Raw genomic sequence first — 18,938 nt, 5'->3', positions numbered from 1 at the left:
TTACAGACGCAAACCAATCTGAGCAGCGAGGCAGACAGGAGCAATCGAGTTAGGAGGAGCAATCCTAACTCGAAGTCATACTTAGTCTTCAGACAATGGTCCAAAATTGATTTAAATTGTGTCTTACAGCTAACCATTTACAAGTGTGTGAGCCACAAAATTTGAACCATTATTGTTTTCTGTGTAATGTGCTAAGGGTTACAAGGACAATTGTAAACTCAACACTGAGCTCTTAAATTAATATTTTAACCTTTATAAAATGATTGCAATGTTGCAGTTGCAGTCATAAGTTTAAACTACACCTTGCAGAATCTGCAAGGTAATGCTCAAGAAGCCAACACAATGCATTAAGAGCCAGTGGTAAACTTTTGATGATGGTGATGTGTACATATATATATTTTTTTTAAACATGTAAATATCTTAGCCTCTGAAGGGCAGTACTAAATGAATTAATACATTTTTAAACAAAATAAGAACAATTTACACCCCCTGGCTCATAATGGATGTTGCCTTCTTGAGCATCAATGAATGTTTGCAGCTTTTGTAATAGTTGTGTATGAGTCAGTTGTCACCAGTGTTAAAAAAGAGATCTCAAAATCATACAATCATTGCTGGAAAGGGGTCAAATATGCAAAAGATGCTGCACAGAAAAGCATAGAATGTGCAGGAGCTGGAGGATTTTTATGAAGAACAGTGGGCAGTTTAACTGCTCGGGACAAACAAGGGACTCATGAACAACTATCACAAAACAAACAAACAAACACACACACACACACACACACACACACACAAACACACAAAACAGACGTGGATCATCCAGGTAATGACACACAATATTAAAAATCAAGCGTATGTAATTTGTCTTGTATTTTGTCTTGTGGACTAGAGCACTGTTGGCCAGAGGAGAACTGGCCCCCTGACTAAGCCTGGTTTCTCCCAAGGTTTTTTTTCTCCATTTAAACACCTATTTGCTACTTGTCTGCCACCTGATGTCACCTGATGGAGTTTGGGTTCCTTGCCGCTGTCGCCTTTGGCTTGCTTAGTTGGGGACACTTGACATTTGACTTGACATTTGATATTCAACAGTGCTTTGATCTGCCTGCATTGACACTATTCTTTTAAGAGCTGCTGTGCAGCCAAATAATGTACCAGTTATCAATGTAAAGCTGCTTTGACACAATCTACATTGTAAAAAGCGCTATATAAATAAAGGTGACTTGACTTGACTTGACTAGGCCAGTAGTTCCCAACCATGTTCCTAGAGGCCCCCCAACACTGCATATTTTGTATCTCTTCTTTGTCTGACACACCCATTTCAGGTCTAGGAGTCTCTACTAATGAGCTGATGATCTGAATCAGGTGTGTTTGATTAAGGAGACATGGAAAACATGAAGTGTGGTGGGGGCCTCCAGGAATTTAGTTAGGAACCCCTGGATTAGGCTATATGTAAACATAATTAATTATGGCAGTACTAAATAAAAACATTTTTATGATCCTTCTTATTAAAAAAAAAAAAAGGTGCTGCAAGGTGCATGCAAACGTATGACCAAAGTGTAGATGTAACAAAAATCTTAACATTATTACATCCTGTCAATTATTTATTATTTTATTTATATATTGTCATCAGGACCTCAACTAGCTTCCTGTCAAACAAAAAATGGTTTAAATCGGTTTTCCCTTTGTACTGTAATTGCAATTAATAATGTTGGTTAATAGGATTTACATTAATTATAATTACTTTTTGTGGGGGGACAAATGCATGTCATGGATCTTTTTCACATTTCCGGGGTTCTCAGAAGCTTAAGTCATCATAGTTGGGTAAACTTCTATAGCGATGAATGGCAGATGACAGTAAATACAATTTTTGTATTTGCATTTGCTCTAATAGCAAAAGAAAAAAAACATGATAGTTTTTCTACGGCTTTCCAAAAGAGGGAAAAAATACAGAGAGATTGACTACAGCAGTCAGAAGAGAGAAATATGTCAAATCTGCCATCACTCCCTCAGCCATTGTATTAGAAACACCCTCGCAGCAGCATTAATTCGTTTTTTTTTTTTTTTTTTGGTAATTTATTGCCAAAGTAATATAACACAAAGTATATAGATATAAATTTATATTAACATATTTTATAAAATGAAAATAATAAAGACTTTACAAGGTTGTGTTGATAACTGGAAATGCGCCATCACAGTCCGTGAAAAGGGCCTACTTTTACACATCCAAACTGTTGTCTTCATGTGTCTTGTTAACAACCTTGAGGTGCCAAAATGTTGCTATGGTCATCACATTCTCATGTTACTATGGTTACGATGTCAGTCATCGTAATTTCATGACTCATACAGAACAATAATTTAATGGATTCACTCCCACATTTAAATGTTTTCACTCCTAAAACTTTGTAGTGTGAACATGACCACTGTTCCTCTAAGCAGTATGAAAAACAAAACTATTTTTTAAATTATCAATAGCGCTCCCTTTAAGCCGTCACTTACCGCATTCTGCACTCCGCATTATAAACAATGAAGCTGTCCACACTGCACAGTGACTCTTATTTACATTGCATCTAGGCTTTGCTGGTTTCAATGTGAGATTTTGTGCAAGTATAAAGCTTGTGCTGAACACATCCATTTTGAGCGAATTCTGCACATGGTTAATGACTCTAAAATGCCTCTGATTGGCCATTGCGTCTATGCGCTCAACATACATGTCTGCAATTGGCTACAATGCTCAACGCTGCAACAACACAATGTAAGTAGTTTCGTTTTAATTTTATAATAATACTATATTGTTTCCTCCAGTGCCCGGACTTGACTATAATCTGAAAATTGTCCAAGTCAGTGTCAAGTCCGAGTATGACAAGTCAGAGTGTGTGACAAGTCCGAGTTCATTCAAAATTATACTCAAGTCCAAGTTCGAGTACCCCAACTCTAGCAAGTACATTTAACCACTTACACGAAGTCGCACACAGTTGCATACATGAGCACTCTTTACAAAACACACGTGAGCATTTGAAATTGAAAGCATTTCAAATGCTTCACAGTCTTCTGTCAGTGAGTTTAATATTTTTAATATATAAGCCCAGTGCATTCCAAACGACATCAATGATTCCTTTGTAGAGCATTTGTAAGGAAAATACCGGTGGGCGAGACCACACAGTGCAAGCACATCCTATGTCCTTGTGAATCGGGAAGGGCGTGAGGGGGGGGCGTGTCCATCCCATCCTGTATTCCACCATGACAAATCTAGTCATCCTACTTTACTGTCATATTGAGCTTGAACTGTTTAAAATTGCTTAAACTGGCATGGCTTAAAAACACATGCAAATAAACTTTTGTCGGGACACTAAAAATAGAACTGAAATACTGGGGAAAAATGGGATGTCTGGTCACCCTACAGTAAAGAGAACTTGATTTTGTACTCGCACACTGTCTAACAGGCAGTTTTCTGTGTACATACTCGAAGTGCCTGCACAGAAAGCTCATGTCTACATGCCTAATTACATTGAGTGGCTGCCATATGATTGGCTGTTTAGATATTTGTGTTAACGGGCAGTTGAACAGGTGTACCTAATAAAGTGGGTGGAAAGTGTGTTTGTGTATATATGTAGCTCGGCAAAGCTGCACTTGATAGCTTGTTGCAGCCACAGTTGTAATAAAAAAGGTTTAATATAAAATAGATGTAACATTTAAAAACTGTTGCTTTTTGTTGTCTTTAGGATAAAGAAATGTAAGAATTACTATGAGGTACTGGCTGTCAGAAAAGATGCCAATGTTGAGGAACTGAAAAAGGCCTACAGAAAACTGGCTTTGAAATTCCACCCTGACAAAAACCATGCACCAGGAGCAACCGAGGCCTTTAAAAGTAATGCTGTCACTGAAACGCCATATCCAATTTTATTCCAATACATTGTTAAAAAGTTGATGTACATAAAATATAAAATAATAAATGCTATTCTTGTTCTTCTCCAGAGATTGGAAATGCATATGCAGTGCTCAGTAACCCAGAGAAGAAGAGGCAGTATGATGTAAGTGGAGGAGAGGAGCCCAGCAGCACTCATGGAGGATTTGATTTCCACAGAGGCTTTGAGTCTGATATTACACCTGAAGATCTTTTTAACATGTTCTTTGGAGACGGCTTCCCTTCATGTAAGCCATTTTTATATAGAAGTAAAATCATGTAAAATCAGTACATGTGTGGATTTTCTCCACACAGATGGATTAATCTGCACAGCATTCACTTTATAAATCCTGGTTAGTATGAGGGGCTGTATAGGGTTAAAGAGTGGTGGATGATATATTGCTACACACGAGAAACCTGTTTAAATTTGATTATTGCCTCTACCCCACGGTTACGCATGTGTGATGTTGCGGTGATATGTTGTCACAAAAGTTTATTTGCATGTGTTTTTAAGCCATGCCAGTTTAAGCGATTCTAAACAGTTCAAGCTCAATATGACAGTAACAAGCAACTCAATTTTGTACTCGCACACTGTCTGATAGGCGGTTTTCTGTGCACACACTTGAAGTGCCCACAGTCGATGCACACAGAAAGCCACCAGTCAATGCAGTATTGAGTTCTTTTTCATATCTTATTGTGCTTAAACAGTTAAAAACAAAAAGTTATAAAAAACACATTCAGTTATGCTTAGGTCAACATTTTTCAGAGAGGGTGGTAGCGACCCAGTGAGCATTCAGAGAACATAAGGGGTGCTGGAACAATCCATACACCCACCCACCCACCTCGACTTATCCAGGACTGAAAATATATGTCTTTTATCACTTACCGCATTAAAGGTGCAGTAAGAGATTTCTGAGAAACGCTGTTGATATTTGAAATCAACCCAAGCAAACACACCCCTCTCTTCATTGCTCCACCCTCAAAATGCATGAACACGCAATGCAAGACTGTGTCTCTTTATCATAGCTGAATGGAAGCAAAAAAAGGTTTTGCAAAAAATAAAGCAGAGGTGATGAATGAACGACAAGAAAAGAGCAAAGCATGAACCTGAAGTTCGCAAGATTATATACAAGCAAGAGTTTGTCGTTAATCACCAGCAGCACATCAGCTCCAGACAAACAATGACACTCAAAACTGTCATGTTACTATAGATATTATTACAACAACAGCTTATCTTGGTTCTGTGAAACATAGCAAAACCAGTGTTACTCACGTATGGAGTAGAAGCAACACAACCTCAGCATCCATTTTTAGGCCTTCCCGCTTTGGTCTCTCCCGTGCTGGAAAGCTTTTCTAATATTAATGCGCATCCTAAAGCTCTTGCTTGATCATAACCCTTCTTTTTCGAGTGATATTCCCTGAACTTTTCTCTTTTGTATTGTCTCTCAGCCATATCTCTTTCTACGGTCTTTCTTCAAATCTCCCTCCTGCTCACTCTCTCCTCCCCTATCATGAGTGTAGACGCCCCTTACTGCTGATTGGCTTTAAGAGTGTTGTGGTGCTCGGTCCGATCCACTTTTAACAGCGTTTCTCAGAAATCGTTTACTTCACCTTTAACATGTCAGGTCTGGTTAGGTGTGTGGGTAACTGAATATGTGATTTTGTGTTTTTTCAGCTAACACACATGAATTCACTAATGACCAAACATACAGTCACCATTCGGACCAAACCAGAGGAGAGAGAACGGAGGAGAGAGGAGATGTATGAGCATCATTTTTCTGTCTTTCTTAATCATATTAGAGACTTAGTAACTACTACGAGAGTAGAAAATGTTGAAATGCTGTGAATTTCAGATTCCTTTAGAATACGATAATACTTAGGGCCAGATTTACTAACAGCTTGCGCCAGTGCAAACCCTCTTTTGGCATTAAAAAACTACTGTCGGGATTTACTAATGACACACAGTGCAAAATTAGCGCTAAAAAGGTGTGGACTAAGTTGTTTTTCCAGCTGACCCTATTGCATATGTATTTGTACGAGTTTCCTTTTCAGATGCAAAATTTATGGGAGGAGAGTATTTAAATTAATCACTCAACGCAATTTACTAATGTTTACGCTAGTCAATTTGCTGGTATTTGCACCATTATTTAACGCCCCAAAAAAACATGTCTTAACCCATTTTGCGACATGGCTGCAATTGTTGCTGCTTGGAGGAGACTCAGCAGAGAACAGAGAGCATGTGGTAAAAGGGAGAAAATATTTTCCACTCGTATAAATTTCTTTGGAATGCCAGAGGAAGACGTTATCCAAACATATTGTTTGCCAAGCCATGTTGGCCTATACGTGTATGTGTTTGTCAGATTACATGTAACAAGTTGCGCCAGTGTCAATCTGCACCTGATGAGCATCAGCTCTGCTTATTTGCGACCCAACGCTAATTTGCACTGCTCTTGGTAGATTGCACTGGTCATTATGTAAATGATTTGACTGCATCTGTGTTCTTTAATTTGTGCGTCAGCAGTAGATCATGCGCAATCTTGCCACTCCCATCGGTGCATTTGTGGAATTGAGCTCTTGTTTAGTAAATCTGCCCCTTAATCATGAATAACATATGTATTTTTGTATGTAAATAACAATCAGAAATGGTATTTGAAATTAATAAGGATCAATAAATAAATATTGTTAAAAATAACATAAGAAATTACATTAATTTATTATAATTGCTTTTATTTGACATGCACAACACAGTCATTAACATACTGTCATGTGAAAAAGAAAGTATACCCTCTTTGAATTCTACAGTTTTAGGTATCAGGATATAATTAAAAATCATCTGATCCTTAGAAGGTCTTAAAATTAGGCAAATACAACCTCAGATGAGAAAGAACACAATATATTACACAGTATCATTATTTAACAAAAATAATGCCAAAATGGAGAAGCCATGTGTGAAAAACTAAGTACACCCCATGATTCAATAGCTTGTAGAACCACCTTTAGCAGCAATAACTTAAAGTAAACGTTTTTTGTATGACTCTCAATTCATTGTGGACGAATTTTGTCCCACTCTTCTTTACAACGTTATTTCATTGAGGTTTGTATGGTTTTGTTTATGCACAACTTTCTTAAGGTCATACAACAGCATTTCAATCGTGTTGAGGTCTGGATTTTGACTGGGGCACTGCAACACCACTGCAACACTTTTCAGTCATTCTGTTGTAGATTTGCTGGTGTCCTTTGGATCACTGTCTTGTTGCATGAACCAATTTTGGCCAAAATTAAGCTGTTGGACAGGTGGCTTCAAATTTGACCTTAGAATACTTTGATGTACAGTGTCGACTCAATTACTGCAAGGTGCCCTGGTCCTGTGGCTGCAAAACAAGCCCAAATTATCACCCCTTCACCAGCATGCTTGACAGTTGGTTTGAGGTGTTTGTGCTGATATGCTGTGTTTGGTTTTCTCCAAACATCGCACTGTGCATTACAGCCAAACATCTTCACTTTGGTCTTGTCTGTCCAAAGGACATTGTTCCAGAAGTCTTGTGGTTTGTTCAGATGCAACTTTGCAAACCTTCTTTTTTTAGAGAGAAGAGGCTTTCTCCTGGCAACCCTTTCAAACAAGCCTTGTTCAGTCTTTATCTAATTGTACTGTCATGCACTTTAACATTTAACATGCTAACTGGTGCCTCCAGAGTCTGAGATGTAGTTCTTGGGTTTTTTTTGTAATTTCTCTGAGTATAGCACAGTCTGACCTTGGGGTGGATTTGCTGAGACATACACTCCTGGGAAGATTGACAACTGTCTTGAATGTTTTACCCCTTCCAGATTGATTGGCAGCAACAGTTGCTTCTCTAAAATCATTGCTGATGTCTTTCTTCCTTGGCATTGCATTAACACACCTGAATGCTGAAGACTTCAGACAGCAAACTGCCAAAACTTCAGCTTTTATCGAGGTGGTCACACTTGCTGATTATCAATTAATCAAGGAATTTTCATTAGAAGCACCTCTCAATTCCTATGGAAGCAGTAAGGGTGTACTTAGCTTTTCACACATGGTTTCTTCTTCTCTTCTAGGCTAGGCTAAACTAGGCACAGCTGATGAAAGTAGCCCCAGATATTAGTCTGTTTTAGTATGCTTGTCTGTATACATTCAAGGCTATTTGTGCATTTTTAAATGTTGCATGCTGTTTCACACATACACAGAGTGGGATCTCTCACTAGTGAGGGAATGGAAAACCTGGAGATTGCTCAAAAGTTTGGAGGGAAAATCTGTCGCTCTGCCCATATAAGCTGTTCCAGGCCAACTTTCTGTCTTTGCATTGCTTGATGAAACCTTATATAAGCTTCAGCTTTTATTGGCACTATTTTTGTGTCTGTAAAAGAAATATATTAACTAAATGGCCAATATGTTGGAAATATTAGTTACTCTGTACTAATTTCTAATTTATAAGAACTATTGTATAAAAACAATATTACACTTGCAGTTGTTTTGTAGTTCTGAATATCATCACAGATGTGAATACCTGTAGCATGAGGCCGTGGCCATATTCAGTGTTGCTTAAGTGTGTAAGAGTGAGGTATTTATATAGCTGGGTGTTTTTGTTCCCGAATATCAGCTCAGCTGTTATAGACATGAAGCCACAGACCATCACAGCCATGCTGCTGATATTCAGAAAAAAAGCACAATTGTGAATATGATATTGCTTCTATACAACAGTTCAATAAACAAGAAGTTAATATTGAGAAATGTACATTTTAGAGATAATTTTGCCACTTTGTCTGTTTTTGCTCTGCCAGCGAAAGTAGTTTCAAACAAAGCCACAGCAAAATTAACACAGTGGGTTTGTTATTTGTTTCAGAATGCATCATATTGTTAGCAGTTGAGTGAATAATTGATAATGATTTATAAAGAATAAATCAGTGTTTTTGAACAATTTTGTTGAATTAATGTTTTAATGACTTAAAAGCCTAATTCGGACAGTAATTGTTTCTCACTTGAACGTCTGTAAAAATAAATTTGTATGGAACCTCAGTGATAAAACTCATGCATTCAGATGGCAATTTATTCAAGGTGGAGGAGTGAGTTTTGTGATCCTACGAACCCGGGAATGCAATGCTTATATGGTCAGTCACATGGTTCTCAGCTGTAAATAAAACGTCATGTGCTTGGAATAATAAGAACAAATTTAAAATTTATTTAAAATAATATGATATAATATCCTATTTATTATTTAATCACCCAAATATTTTGTTTAAAAAATAGGAAGATAGACACGCTGTAGTTAAAATGATTTTCTGTCTTGCATTTTATCTCAAAATAATGTGTCATTTTAAAAATGTGGAAATGAGCAGAAATAAGTAAATGCAACCTCTTATTTACATGAGGTAAACAAAAAGCTGCTTGGTTTATATTTTTAATTTATATAATTGTATATTATAAATATTTTAAAATTGTATGGCATACCTATTTCAAATGTTTACAAGCTTTTTTTTCCTTGTCTTTTTGTTCTTAACAGCTCCTACATGCTGAGATGGAGCAGTGATGAAATATTGTTCTTGTAAATACTTTCCAGTTACTGTACAGTGCTCCACAGTGTTCAAAAGGATTTAAACAGTGAAATTTTGAATTTATCTCTTCTTGTAAACTGATGTGGATTCAGAGAGCAATTAAATTATCACATGACCTTAGTGTTCGTCAAAAAACAGTAGGAGGGGGATTTTTACACGGTGGTGAGAGAAACACTGACACCAAACATTGACATTTTGGATTTGGATGGCAATTAAAATCACAGATTAGCTCTTGTAAATGTTAAAAATACCTTCCGTCTCTATGAGAAACAATTACCGTCCAAATAGGGCTTAACTTAACAACAATCACTTAACCTATAGACAACCATTATACCTACAGAAAAGGGTACTGAAAAATGCACAGACTGACAGTCTGTCTGGAACACACAAACACAGACAAGAAGAGTGATGCAAACAAAGAAAGGTCCCAGTGCGTTTGGACCGTTATTTCAGCAGTCTTGGAATGCTGCTCAACCAATCAGATTCCAGGACCATGACTAAATGTTGTATAATTCTAAATACAGACTAGAACTTTTCCCACTTACAATTGTTAAAGGGTTGGTTCACCCAAAAATGAAATATCTGTCATTAAGTACTCACCCTCATGTCGTTTCAAACCCGTAAGACCTTCGTTCATCTTCGGAACACAAATTAAGATATTTTTGATGTAATCCAAGAGGTTTTTTCATCCTCTGTAGAAAGCAATGAAATCACCACATTCAAGGTCCAGAAAAGTAGTAAAAACATTGTTAAAATAGTCAACGTGACTACAGTGGTTCAACCTTAATGTTATGAAATGACAAGAATACTTTTTCTGTGCAAAAACAAAACAAAAAATATAGCTGCAAGCAGCGATGATGGGACCAAGCCCCAGTGCCGCCACCACCACCCCGGTGGCTTCAGGTCAACTGTGCATGACAGGCAATTGGTATTTAAAATGGGTAAATGTAAAGGAATTATGTCAAGATATGAGACTCTTGCTCTTTCCCTTTTTGTCAATACTTTAATCGCTCGCCTTGGCAACACCATTTGAAATATCCAATATGCGATCACAGTTTAACATCTTCAATGTCTTGCCGCCAAAGTTTGGTGTGAATCATATAAATCCTGTAGGAGGAGTATTTAAAAATTAAGATTCTGATTATTAAAAAAAATTCACATTCAAACCTAAATATCTGACTACCTGTTGGTTGGAGCTAATGACTGTAAATTAGAAAGTTGTCCGGCTCAATGAGAGCAATATATATGTTTGGTGACTGTAGATAAAACATACCCACACACTTTTGTCAAAAGGTGGAGCTACAGAGCTCCCCCTCCACGCCTGTTTCTAAGGCTTTGCCCATGTATACTGGCTGACCACTCTGATGTGTGTGTCGAGTTTCATGTAATTTGAAGCATGCTAAGAGCCTCAAAAACACCCTAGAATATTATTACAATTTTATGTGTTGCCATAGCAACAGTATTTAAGATATCTAAAATCCTTTCACAGGCCTACATCTGCCGTGTTTTGTCATTATACTGATGAAGTTTGAAGTGAATCGGATAAAAATGAGAGGGTGATTTCAAAGCATTTTGAATGTGACACACTTCATGGTGCCAATTGGTGGTGCTATAACTTTGACTCACAATAGTCACATCCATGTGATTAGCTTACTATAACAAACACAGAGATGAAGTTTTGTCCAAATCAGTCAATGTATGCCGAAGTTATAACACACTTCCTGTTTCCCTTTTTTCGCCATATACTTGTTGCCTCGCCATGGCCAAACCATTCGAGATATCAAAAATCTGTTTACAATTCAGCATCCTCACTGTCTTGGCTTCATGTTGACCAAGTTTGGTGGTGATCGGATGAATCGCCTGTGTATCAAATTCCGGAGTGTGCGTTTTTTTCAAACAGCCCATAATAGCCGACTTCCTGTTGGGCTGGCGTATGACTTGAAAGTTAGCATGAAAGTTGTTTCATACTTATACGTGCAAGTGTATTTGATACACCCCGTTCAAGGGGGCACTGTAAAAATATGCATTTAAACTGGGTGAATGTAAAAGGAATATGTCAAAGTCATTTAAATACGCCACATTTACTGCAGTCAGCTGGTGCACCTGTGAATTTGAACCATAATGGCCACATCCATGAGATCATTTAAATTTAGATGAATATCTTGTCATTGGATTGTCATAGATCACTTTCAAATGAGTTATATTTTGAAGCTCAAAATTTTGTATTTCCAGTATTTATCTCAATGTCTTTTTATATTTTTATTAACCTAATTATTAACCTACCCAGTTAACCTAATTATAAAACTATATTGTCAGTGCCCTACAAATGAACTGGTTCTATGCCTTTATTTCGTAATTCAAATGTTCATAGAAAAAGTCAAGCCTTAAGGGATTTTTCTTTCATTCACAGCAATAAAAGGGTTAAACTGTAACCATCAAGAGTGAAATTGACTCACACACACACACACAGAAAGAGTGAGACTGAGAGAGTGAGGGGGAGGACAGACAGAGGGAGACAGTGATATTCAGAAGATTTAACAAGATTTTAAACAAAAAATAAAATTAAATTGTGACAAAGTAGTATTTTATAATGTTTAAATATATATGCAGATGCAGTGTGGAATAAATGGAAATTATTTCACTTTAAAACACTGTTTAACAACAAAAAAGATTTATCCAACCCTGTTTAAAAATAAGCCTTTGGTGCCATCTTTTGGTTATACAATATATTACATTTGTTTTCATTTCTTGTCCTCAAACAGAGCACTAATTTGATTATTTTTAAGTTACACATACTACATTGATTGAAAAAGAAACTCAAATGTGTTTTTTCTTCGCCCTTTCAGGGCTTGGGCCCTAATAATAATAATCCTAAGGAAAACAATAGGGCCTTTGTCCTTTCAGGGCTTGGGCCCTAATAATAATTCTTGGGAAAACAATATGGCCTTCGTCCTTTCAGGGCTTGGGCAATAATAACCCTTAGGAAAACAATAGGGCCTTCGCCCTTTCAGGGCTTTGGCCCTAATTAAAGCTGCAAGCAGCAATGAAAGGGCCCTCGCACCCATGCCACCGCCACTTGGTGGCTTTAGGAAAACAGAGCACGGTGGGCAATAAGCATTTAAGTATATAAATATAGGAGGACTACGTCAGTCATTTGTATTTGCCACACTTCCTGCTACCAGCTGGTAGTGATTTGAATATAACTAAATTTTGGCATGTAGATCTCTTCAGGCCAGGGCACTTATCAAACATGTAAAGTTAGAGGTAGATTGGACATTGTATGCTTGAGTTACAACAACTTCCTGTTTTATGACAATATTAGCATGCTTTAGCACTCAGTTGTTAGCATGTTTTAGAATGTTTCTAGCATGTTTAGCACTCAATTGCATATATAGTATGTTTCTAGTAGTGCATCACAGTGTTAAACACATCACTTCCTGTTGCCAGTGGGTGGCGCTATTGCTATAACTGAACATTGTAATGTAGATGTGTTCAGGGCAGGACTCTTCTCAAATGTGAAGTTTTAGACAGATTGGACATTGTATGTCTGAGTTACAACAACTTCCTGTTTTGTGGCATTGATCATTAGCACTTGGCCAAGTGTTGCATGATTTAACATGTTTCTAGCATGTTTGGTACTTTGTGGTATATTTAAATGTGTTTCAGGGAGTGAATTACAGTGTAAAGCATGTAATTTCCTGTTTCCAACAGGTGGCGCTATGACTTACTGAATAATTGCATGTAAATGTCTTCAGGCCAGGACTCTTATCAAACATGTGTAGTTTGGGGCAGGTTAAACATTGTATCCCAGACTTACAACAGCTTTCTGTTTCATGGCAAAACATCAAACTTTTCCAGGCTGCCACCGACACGCCGTTCAACTAAAACTCAAGATCTTTGCAATTTAACATCGCTAAGGCCTTAAGATTAGACTGACCAAATATGATGTTGTTCTGGTTAAATCTCAATGAGGAGTTAATCACAGTGTAAAACATGACATTTCCTGTTGCCTGCAGGTGGCGCTATGAATGTAATTGAATATTGGCATATAGATATCTTCAGGCCAGGACTCTAATAAAACATTTTATGGCAGATCGGACATTGTATGCCTGAGTTACAGCAACTTCCTGTTTCATGGCGAAACATCGAATTTTGTCAGCCCGCCTCGTACACACCCCTCAGCGAAAACTATTTACACAATTTAATGTTGCAAAGACCTTTAGATCAGACTGACCGAATATGATGTTTATCTGATGAAATCTCTAGGAGGAGTTTGTTAAAGTACAATGTCTTGAAATGGCAAAAATTGCTATGATTTTGCTCCCAGGGCCTTTTTTGTAGTTATTGGGCTCTTACGTGTGTCTACCGAATTTCATACTTGTACGTGAAACGTAGCGCTAAGGGCGCTTAATTAAAAATTTTGTAGGTGGTGCTGTCAAGCCATTTTGCCACACCTAATTCTGAAACCCATATCAGACATACATTTTCACCACTTCTGACATGTTTCATGAGTTTTTGAGCATGTTTAGGCCCTCAAAAATGCAATTCATTTCAGAGAAGAAGAAGAATTGACCGAGCAATTACAATAGGGTCCTCACACCATCGGTGCTTGGGCCCTAATAATAATAATTCTTAGGAAAACAACAGGGCCTCCACCCCTTTGGGGCTTGGGCCCTAATAACCACTTTATTCAACAAATTCGTCTCTCCACTGTCATTCTCCTATGCTATTTTCGTTGTAAGCACTTGCAGGTTCTACGTCAGAACGGCGACTTGGTATTAGTTGACGTCTGTTCACATGAGCAGCACAATGCATGCATGTGATGCTGACGCAGGAGCCAGCCAATAATGAGTCAGCGTTCGGACGTAAACACGGAGCACTGAACTGCGTTCACTGTCAACTGTGTACGAGTCTGACAGGGGAGTGACGAATTTGTTGAATAAAGTCGTTGTTTTGGTTTTGGTTTTGTGCACAAAAAGTATTCTTGTAACTTCATAACATTAAGGTTGAACCACTGTAGTCACGTTGACTATTTTAATGATGTTTTTACCACTTTTCTGGACTTTGAATGTGGTAATTTTGTTGCTTTCTATTAAGGATAAAAAACCTCTTGGATTTCATCAAAAATACCTTAATTTGTTTTCCGAAGATGAACAAAGTTCTTACAGGTTTGGAAAGACATAAGGGTGAGTATTTGAGTAATTTCATTTTTGGGTGAACTAACCCTTTAAGCATATTTCATTAGTTTTACTAAAAGCTATTTATCATGCTAAAATTTGTTTGAGTTGTCTGAATGAAGGGCTGGGTATAAATACAGATTTCCCAATTCAGTACAATTCCATTCCACAAGCTTTATTTCAGTGTCTGTTTTGCTTACATATGAATAAATAAAAGGAATTCTCTGATTTAGCTGGAAATATCATAGGCAGTGTTTCAGGCTGATTCAAACCAGTAAAACTTTTTTAACTATTCATTAGATGTTGCATTGTATGTTTATTTATTTTGTGTATAAAATAAACAGTTTTGTTTATGTTTCACATCCCGGGGAAAAATGATTTCTTTTATCATGGCACTGAAGATTCAACGCTGCTCAGAAACAACACAGAAAAATTAAAAAGAGAACCGTACTTGGTACATTATGAAAATATTAATTTTAAAAATGAACAGGGTCTGTGCACAAGTGAGTTAGCTCAGCAGGACAAAGTGATATCTGCAAGACAGAAAGTGTTGTACAATACGTTTTTACACAGCCACTGATAATAGCCACAAAAAAAAAAAAAAAAAAAACATTGAAATATCAATTCAATATCAGGGTAGTTCAAATAAATATCACAATTAATCTGAAAATCAATATTTTTACCCAGCCCTATTTGAATGATTCATTCTGTTGTTCTTGTTTTGAAGTAACACACAGATAATGACTGATACCGGTGTCTATTCTTCAGGGTGGGTACTCCATGTTTATTCAGCTGATGCCGATAGTTGTGCTGGTCTTGGTCTCAATCCTCAGCCAGATGTTGGTGTCCACACCTCCTTATAGCCTTTACTCCAGACCGTATGTCATAATACTTTACAATACATGCCTCATACTACCATACAATCTATGCTTTAGGTCATGTGTGATAATGCTTTATGACATATGCTTCAAAATACCTACAAACTTCAGACAGTATGTAATAACTCTGTTTGTGATATGGGGTTAGAAATGTGATGGGTTGCATGCCTGCAATTAATGGATTGTCTAACACTGTTGATTTTATTTAAACACTTTGTGTTGCTAGAAAGTTCAAAAGGCTGACTCTTATCTGACTTCATCGTATTGAAGCTTAAACCCTCCCTTTTCTTTGTGCAAAATTTCACTACTTGTGTGTGTGTGTGTGTGTGTGTGTGTGTGTGTGTGTCTGTGTGTTTGAGTTAAATATATATTTACTCCTGGGCAAAAAAAAAAAGAAAAGAAAAAAGAAAGGAAAAAAAGAGAGAGAGGAAAAAAAGAAATGGGCCAAGCCAAAAATGGCTAAACACTAAGCTTTTAATTGTCTTCATCACAAATTATTAGTTAGGAAATTAGCAGAATTTAAGCAAATGCACTACTTAAAAAGCCATTGCTGTCTGAGGAAAAAAAAAAAAAAAAAACATCAAAGACAGAATTACGTTATTGCCAGAATATGGGAAATTTGATTCAATGTGGTTCAGCAGAGTTGTGTGATGATGCTCCAGAGCAGTGTTTTGTGACAATATCTCCTGTCAAGTAGGGCTGTACTCAAGTCTACCTTTGTAAAGTCCATGACAAGTCCAAGACCAGGACTAGTCGAGACCGAGTCAAGACTCAGTCCAAGTCAAGACCGAGCGAATCCTAATGAGACAGTCAAGACAGAGACAGAAAAAAAAAAAAAAAAATCCTCTTCAAGACCCACATACTTAACTATTGATAATTTATGTGATGAGAGAGACAGCATATTTTCTATTCTAAGATAATCATTTTGCATTATTATTATTTGTAATGATCAAAAAGCATGTGCAGAGTAACAACACTGTAAAATCAAATTAGGCCAACAAGCAAAATAATCTGCAAGTGGGGTAAGCAAAATAATCTGGTTTTTTATTTGAAATAAGATTATTTTGCTTACCCCACTGGCAGATTATTTTGCTTGTTTTAAGGAAAAACTCACTTAATTTTGACTTATTTTTTCTGAAAACAAGACAATAATTTTTACTTGTCTAGATAATGCTTCTTGATTAAAGAATTTTTAGATATTTGGACTAGAATCAAGACAAAAAGCATTTTTTGCAGTGTATAAGTAGAATACTTTCAAACATATAATAATAATAATAATAATAATAATAATAATTCAGCAGCTTGTCTGTTTAAGTTTAGCATGTGCAGGATGATGATGCCAATCACATCAGCCAATGTGTTATTATAGGAAATAAATAGAAACGTTTGCTAATTTAGTTGTTATAGCACAAAATGTAAAATATTGAAAGAGGAGTAAGTTGGCCCCCTTGGATAAACTTTTACAGAAAAAAAATACTTTTGATATAATTCTTATTAATATTTATATATTTTTAAAATATTAAATTTTTGTAAAATACTAAATCAACTATTTTAAATTTTATTTTGACAAATTAGATAAATAATTGAATAACCGATGACAAAGCAGAATCCGAGTAAAAGAGATTTGAAAGGTAAAATTATTTAATGTCATCTTACCCCAAGGATCTAATTATATCTTTTTAATAAATACTATCACTACTGATGTGTCCATAAATCCCTCATTAACAAACAGATACAAAAAAACTATTCAGATGATTTTCCAGAGACACAAAATTAGATCAGTTAACCTCAAAACTGATTCAGCTGACTAAATCTCACAAATGTAGATATTCAGATGAAATGAACAAAACTAAAAATAGCATAGCCATTTATCAAAAGTGTTGAGATGAGATTTTGGGCATCTTACCTCATGTTACCCTAATACCTAATATTAAGAAAGAAAATCTGAATATATATATATATATATTAGGGTTCTAGCAGTTTATACGCATGTACCCTTAAATTCTGAATTTTAATACTGTGCCTTAAAACTGTGTAATGTTTGTGATCTTTGCTCCTTCACATCTAGGTCCACAGGACAGACTGTTAAGAGACAAACAGAGAACCTGCATGTGGACTATTTTGTCACCAGAGATTTCAAATCAGAATATAAGGGCTCAGCTTTACTAAAGATTGAGAAGAATGTAGAGGAGGATTATGTTTCTAATGTGCGCAACAACTGCTGGAAGGAAAGACAGACAAGTATGTGTCATTATTTCATTTTTACCATCTTATTGTTCTGTTAAGGGGTTTATATGCTTTGGTCTTAAATGCTTTGAGGTCATAATAAAATTAATTTGAAACCATATAAGCAAATGTAATATTTTTTACATCATGTCATCCCCTTCAGAAACAGATCTGCTGTATGCTGCTAAGGTCTACAGAGATGAAAGACTACAGCGAAAGGCTGAGCTCATGACCATGGAGAACTGCAAAGAGCTGGACAGATTAAACAACCTGTTCCGTGGTGGATAAACCTCAATCTGAAACTAAGAGACACTTAAGAATATAAGACACCATGGTATAAATGTATTGTTTGGTTGTTGTTGTTTTTAGTTTGTTTTTTAAAAAAACATTCTTATACAAAAAAAAAAAGTTAAGTCTCTCACCTTCTTCTGAAATATGCTTTGCTCAGAAATAAATTCAGAAAAAGATCATTTTTACCCAGCACCATCAATCCATTTTTTTTTAAATCTGTCTCTATTATGTCTGACTTTACTAAACAGTGAGAAATGGGCCTAGAAGTTCTATACTTGAATCACAACCTTTTTTCTTTCTTCTTGACTTTGAACCCAAACTTGCATTGACTCCATGTCAATGTTGTTCTCCTTGCCAAGTTTTAACAGTGCTACTAACTTGAAGAGATCACTATTTTGAATCTTAATGAAGCTTAAATTGATGAAATATAAGCTTTTAAATAGAGGACTACTCCGTTCTTATTCGGAACAAAAATTATGATATTTTTAATATCATTCAATTAAAAGTCCACACAACTAAAAATTTCACACATTGAAAAGATACCATAAAAGTAATCCATATGAATCAAACATACAGAACCGCATTAATATAGGCTTTTAATCATTTATAAACATTAAAAAAAACTCACTTACATAGATTTGACCAAATATGGTAAACATGGAAGCAAAACCATGCTTGCTTGATGTATGAGGTCAAACATCTTTGGTTCTTGCTCATCAAGCAAGCACAGTTGAGCTTTGATTAAACATCTCAATTCAAATTGATTATTTGGTAACACTTTATAACTCTTGCTATGAATCATTAGTTAAGCATTAGTAAATAACTAATTCATCATTTATAAAGCATTGTCCCTACAGTAATAAATTAATAAAAAGAACAAAATGAACAAAGCATTTATAT

General features: G+C 36.2%; 1 protein-coding gene across 1 annotated transcript in view; it reads left to right on the top strand.

Annotated features, from left to right (window-relative positions):
* dnajb14 (DnaJ heat shock protein family (Hsp40) member B14) overlaps positions 1 to 18,223 on the top strand; it is an 86,443-nt gene extending 68,220 nt beyond the window's left edge. Inside the window, exons 3-8 of the mRNA XM_051897005.1 lie at positions 3,717 to 3,862; positions 3,970 to 4,146; positions 5,574 to 5,659; positions 15,412 to 15,521; positions 17,590 to 17,762; positions 17,911 to 18,223. Of these exons, the coding sequence (XP_051752965.1) occupies positions 3,717 to 3,862; positions 3,970 to 4,146; positions 5,574 to 5,659; positions 15,412 to 15,521; positions 17,590 to 17,762; positions 17,911 to 18,035 (817 nt within the window). The 3' untranslated portion in view covers positions 18,036 to 18,223. The remainder of the gene's footprint in view (positions 1 to 3,716; positions 3,863 to 3,969; positions 4,147 to 5,573; positions 5,660 to 15,411; positions 15,522 to 17,589; positions 17,763 to 17,910) is intronic.
* Positions 18,224 to 18,938: the final 715 nt, after the last annotated feature.

Source organism: Ctenopharyngodon idella, chromosome 1 (genome assembly GCF_019924925.1).
Source record: "Ctenopharyngodon idella isolate HZGC_01 chromosome 1, HZGC01, whole genome shotgun sequence".
Classification (NCBI taxonomy): domain Eukaryota; kingdom Metazoa; phylum Chordata; class Actinopteri; order Cypriniformes; family Xenocyprididae; genus Ctenopharyngodon; species Ctenopharyngodon idella.
This window is presented reverse-complemented; position numbering and strand designations above follow the sequence as displayed.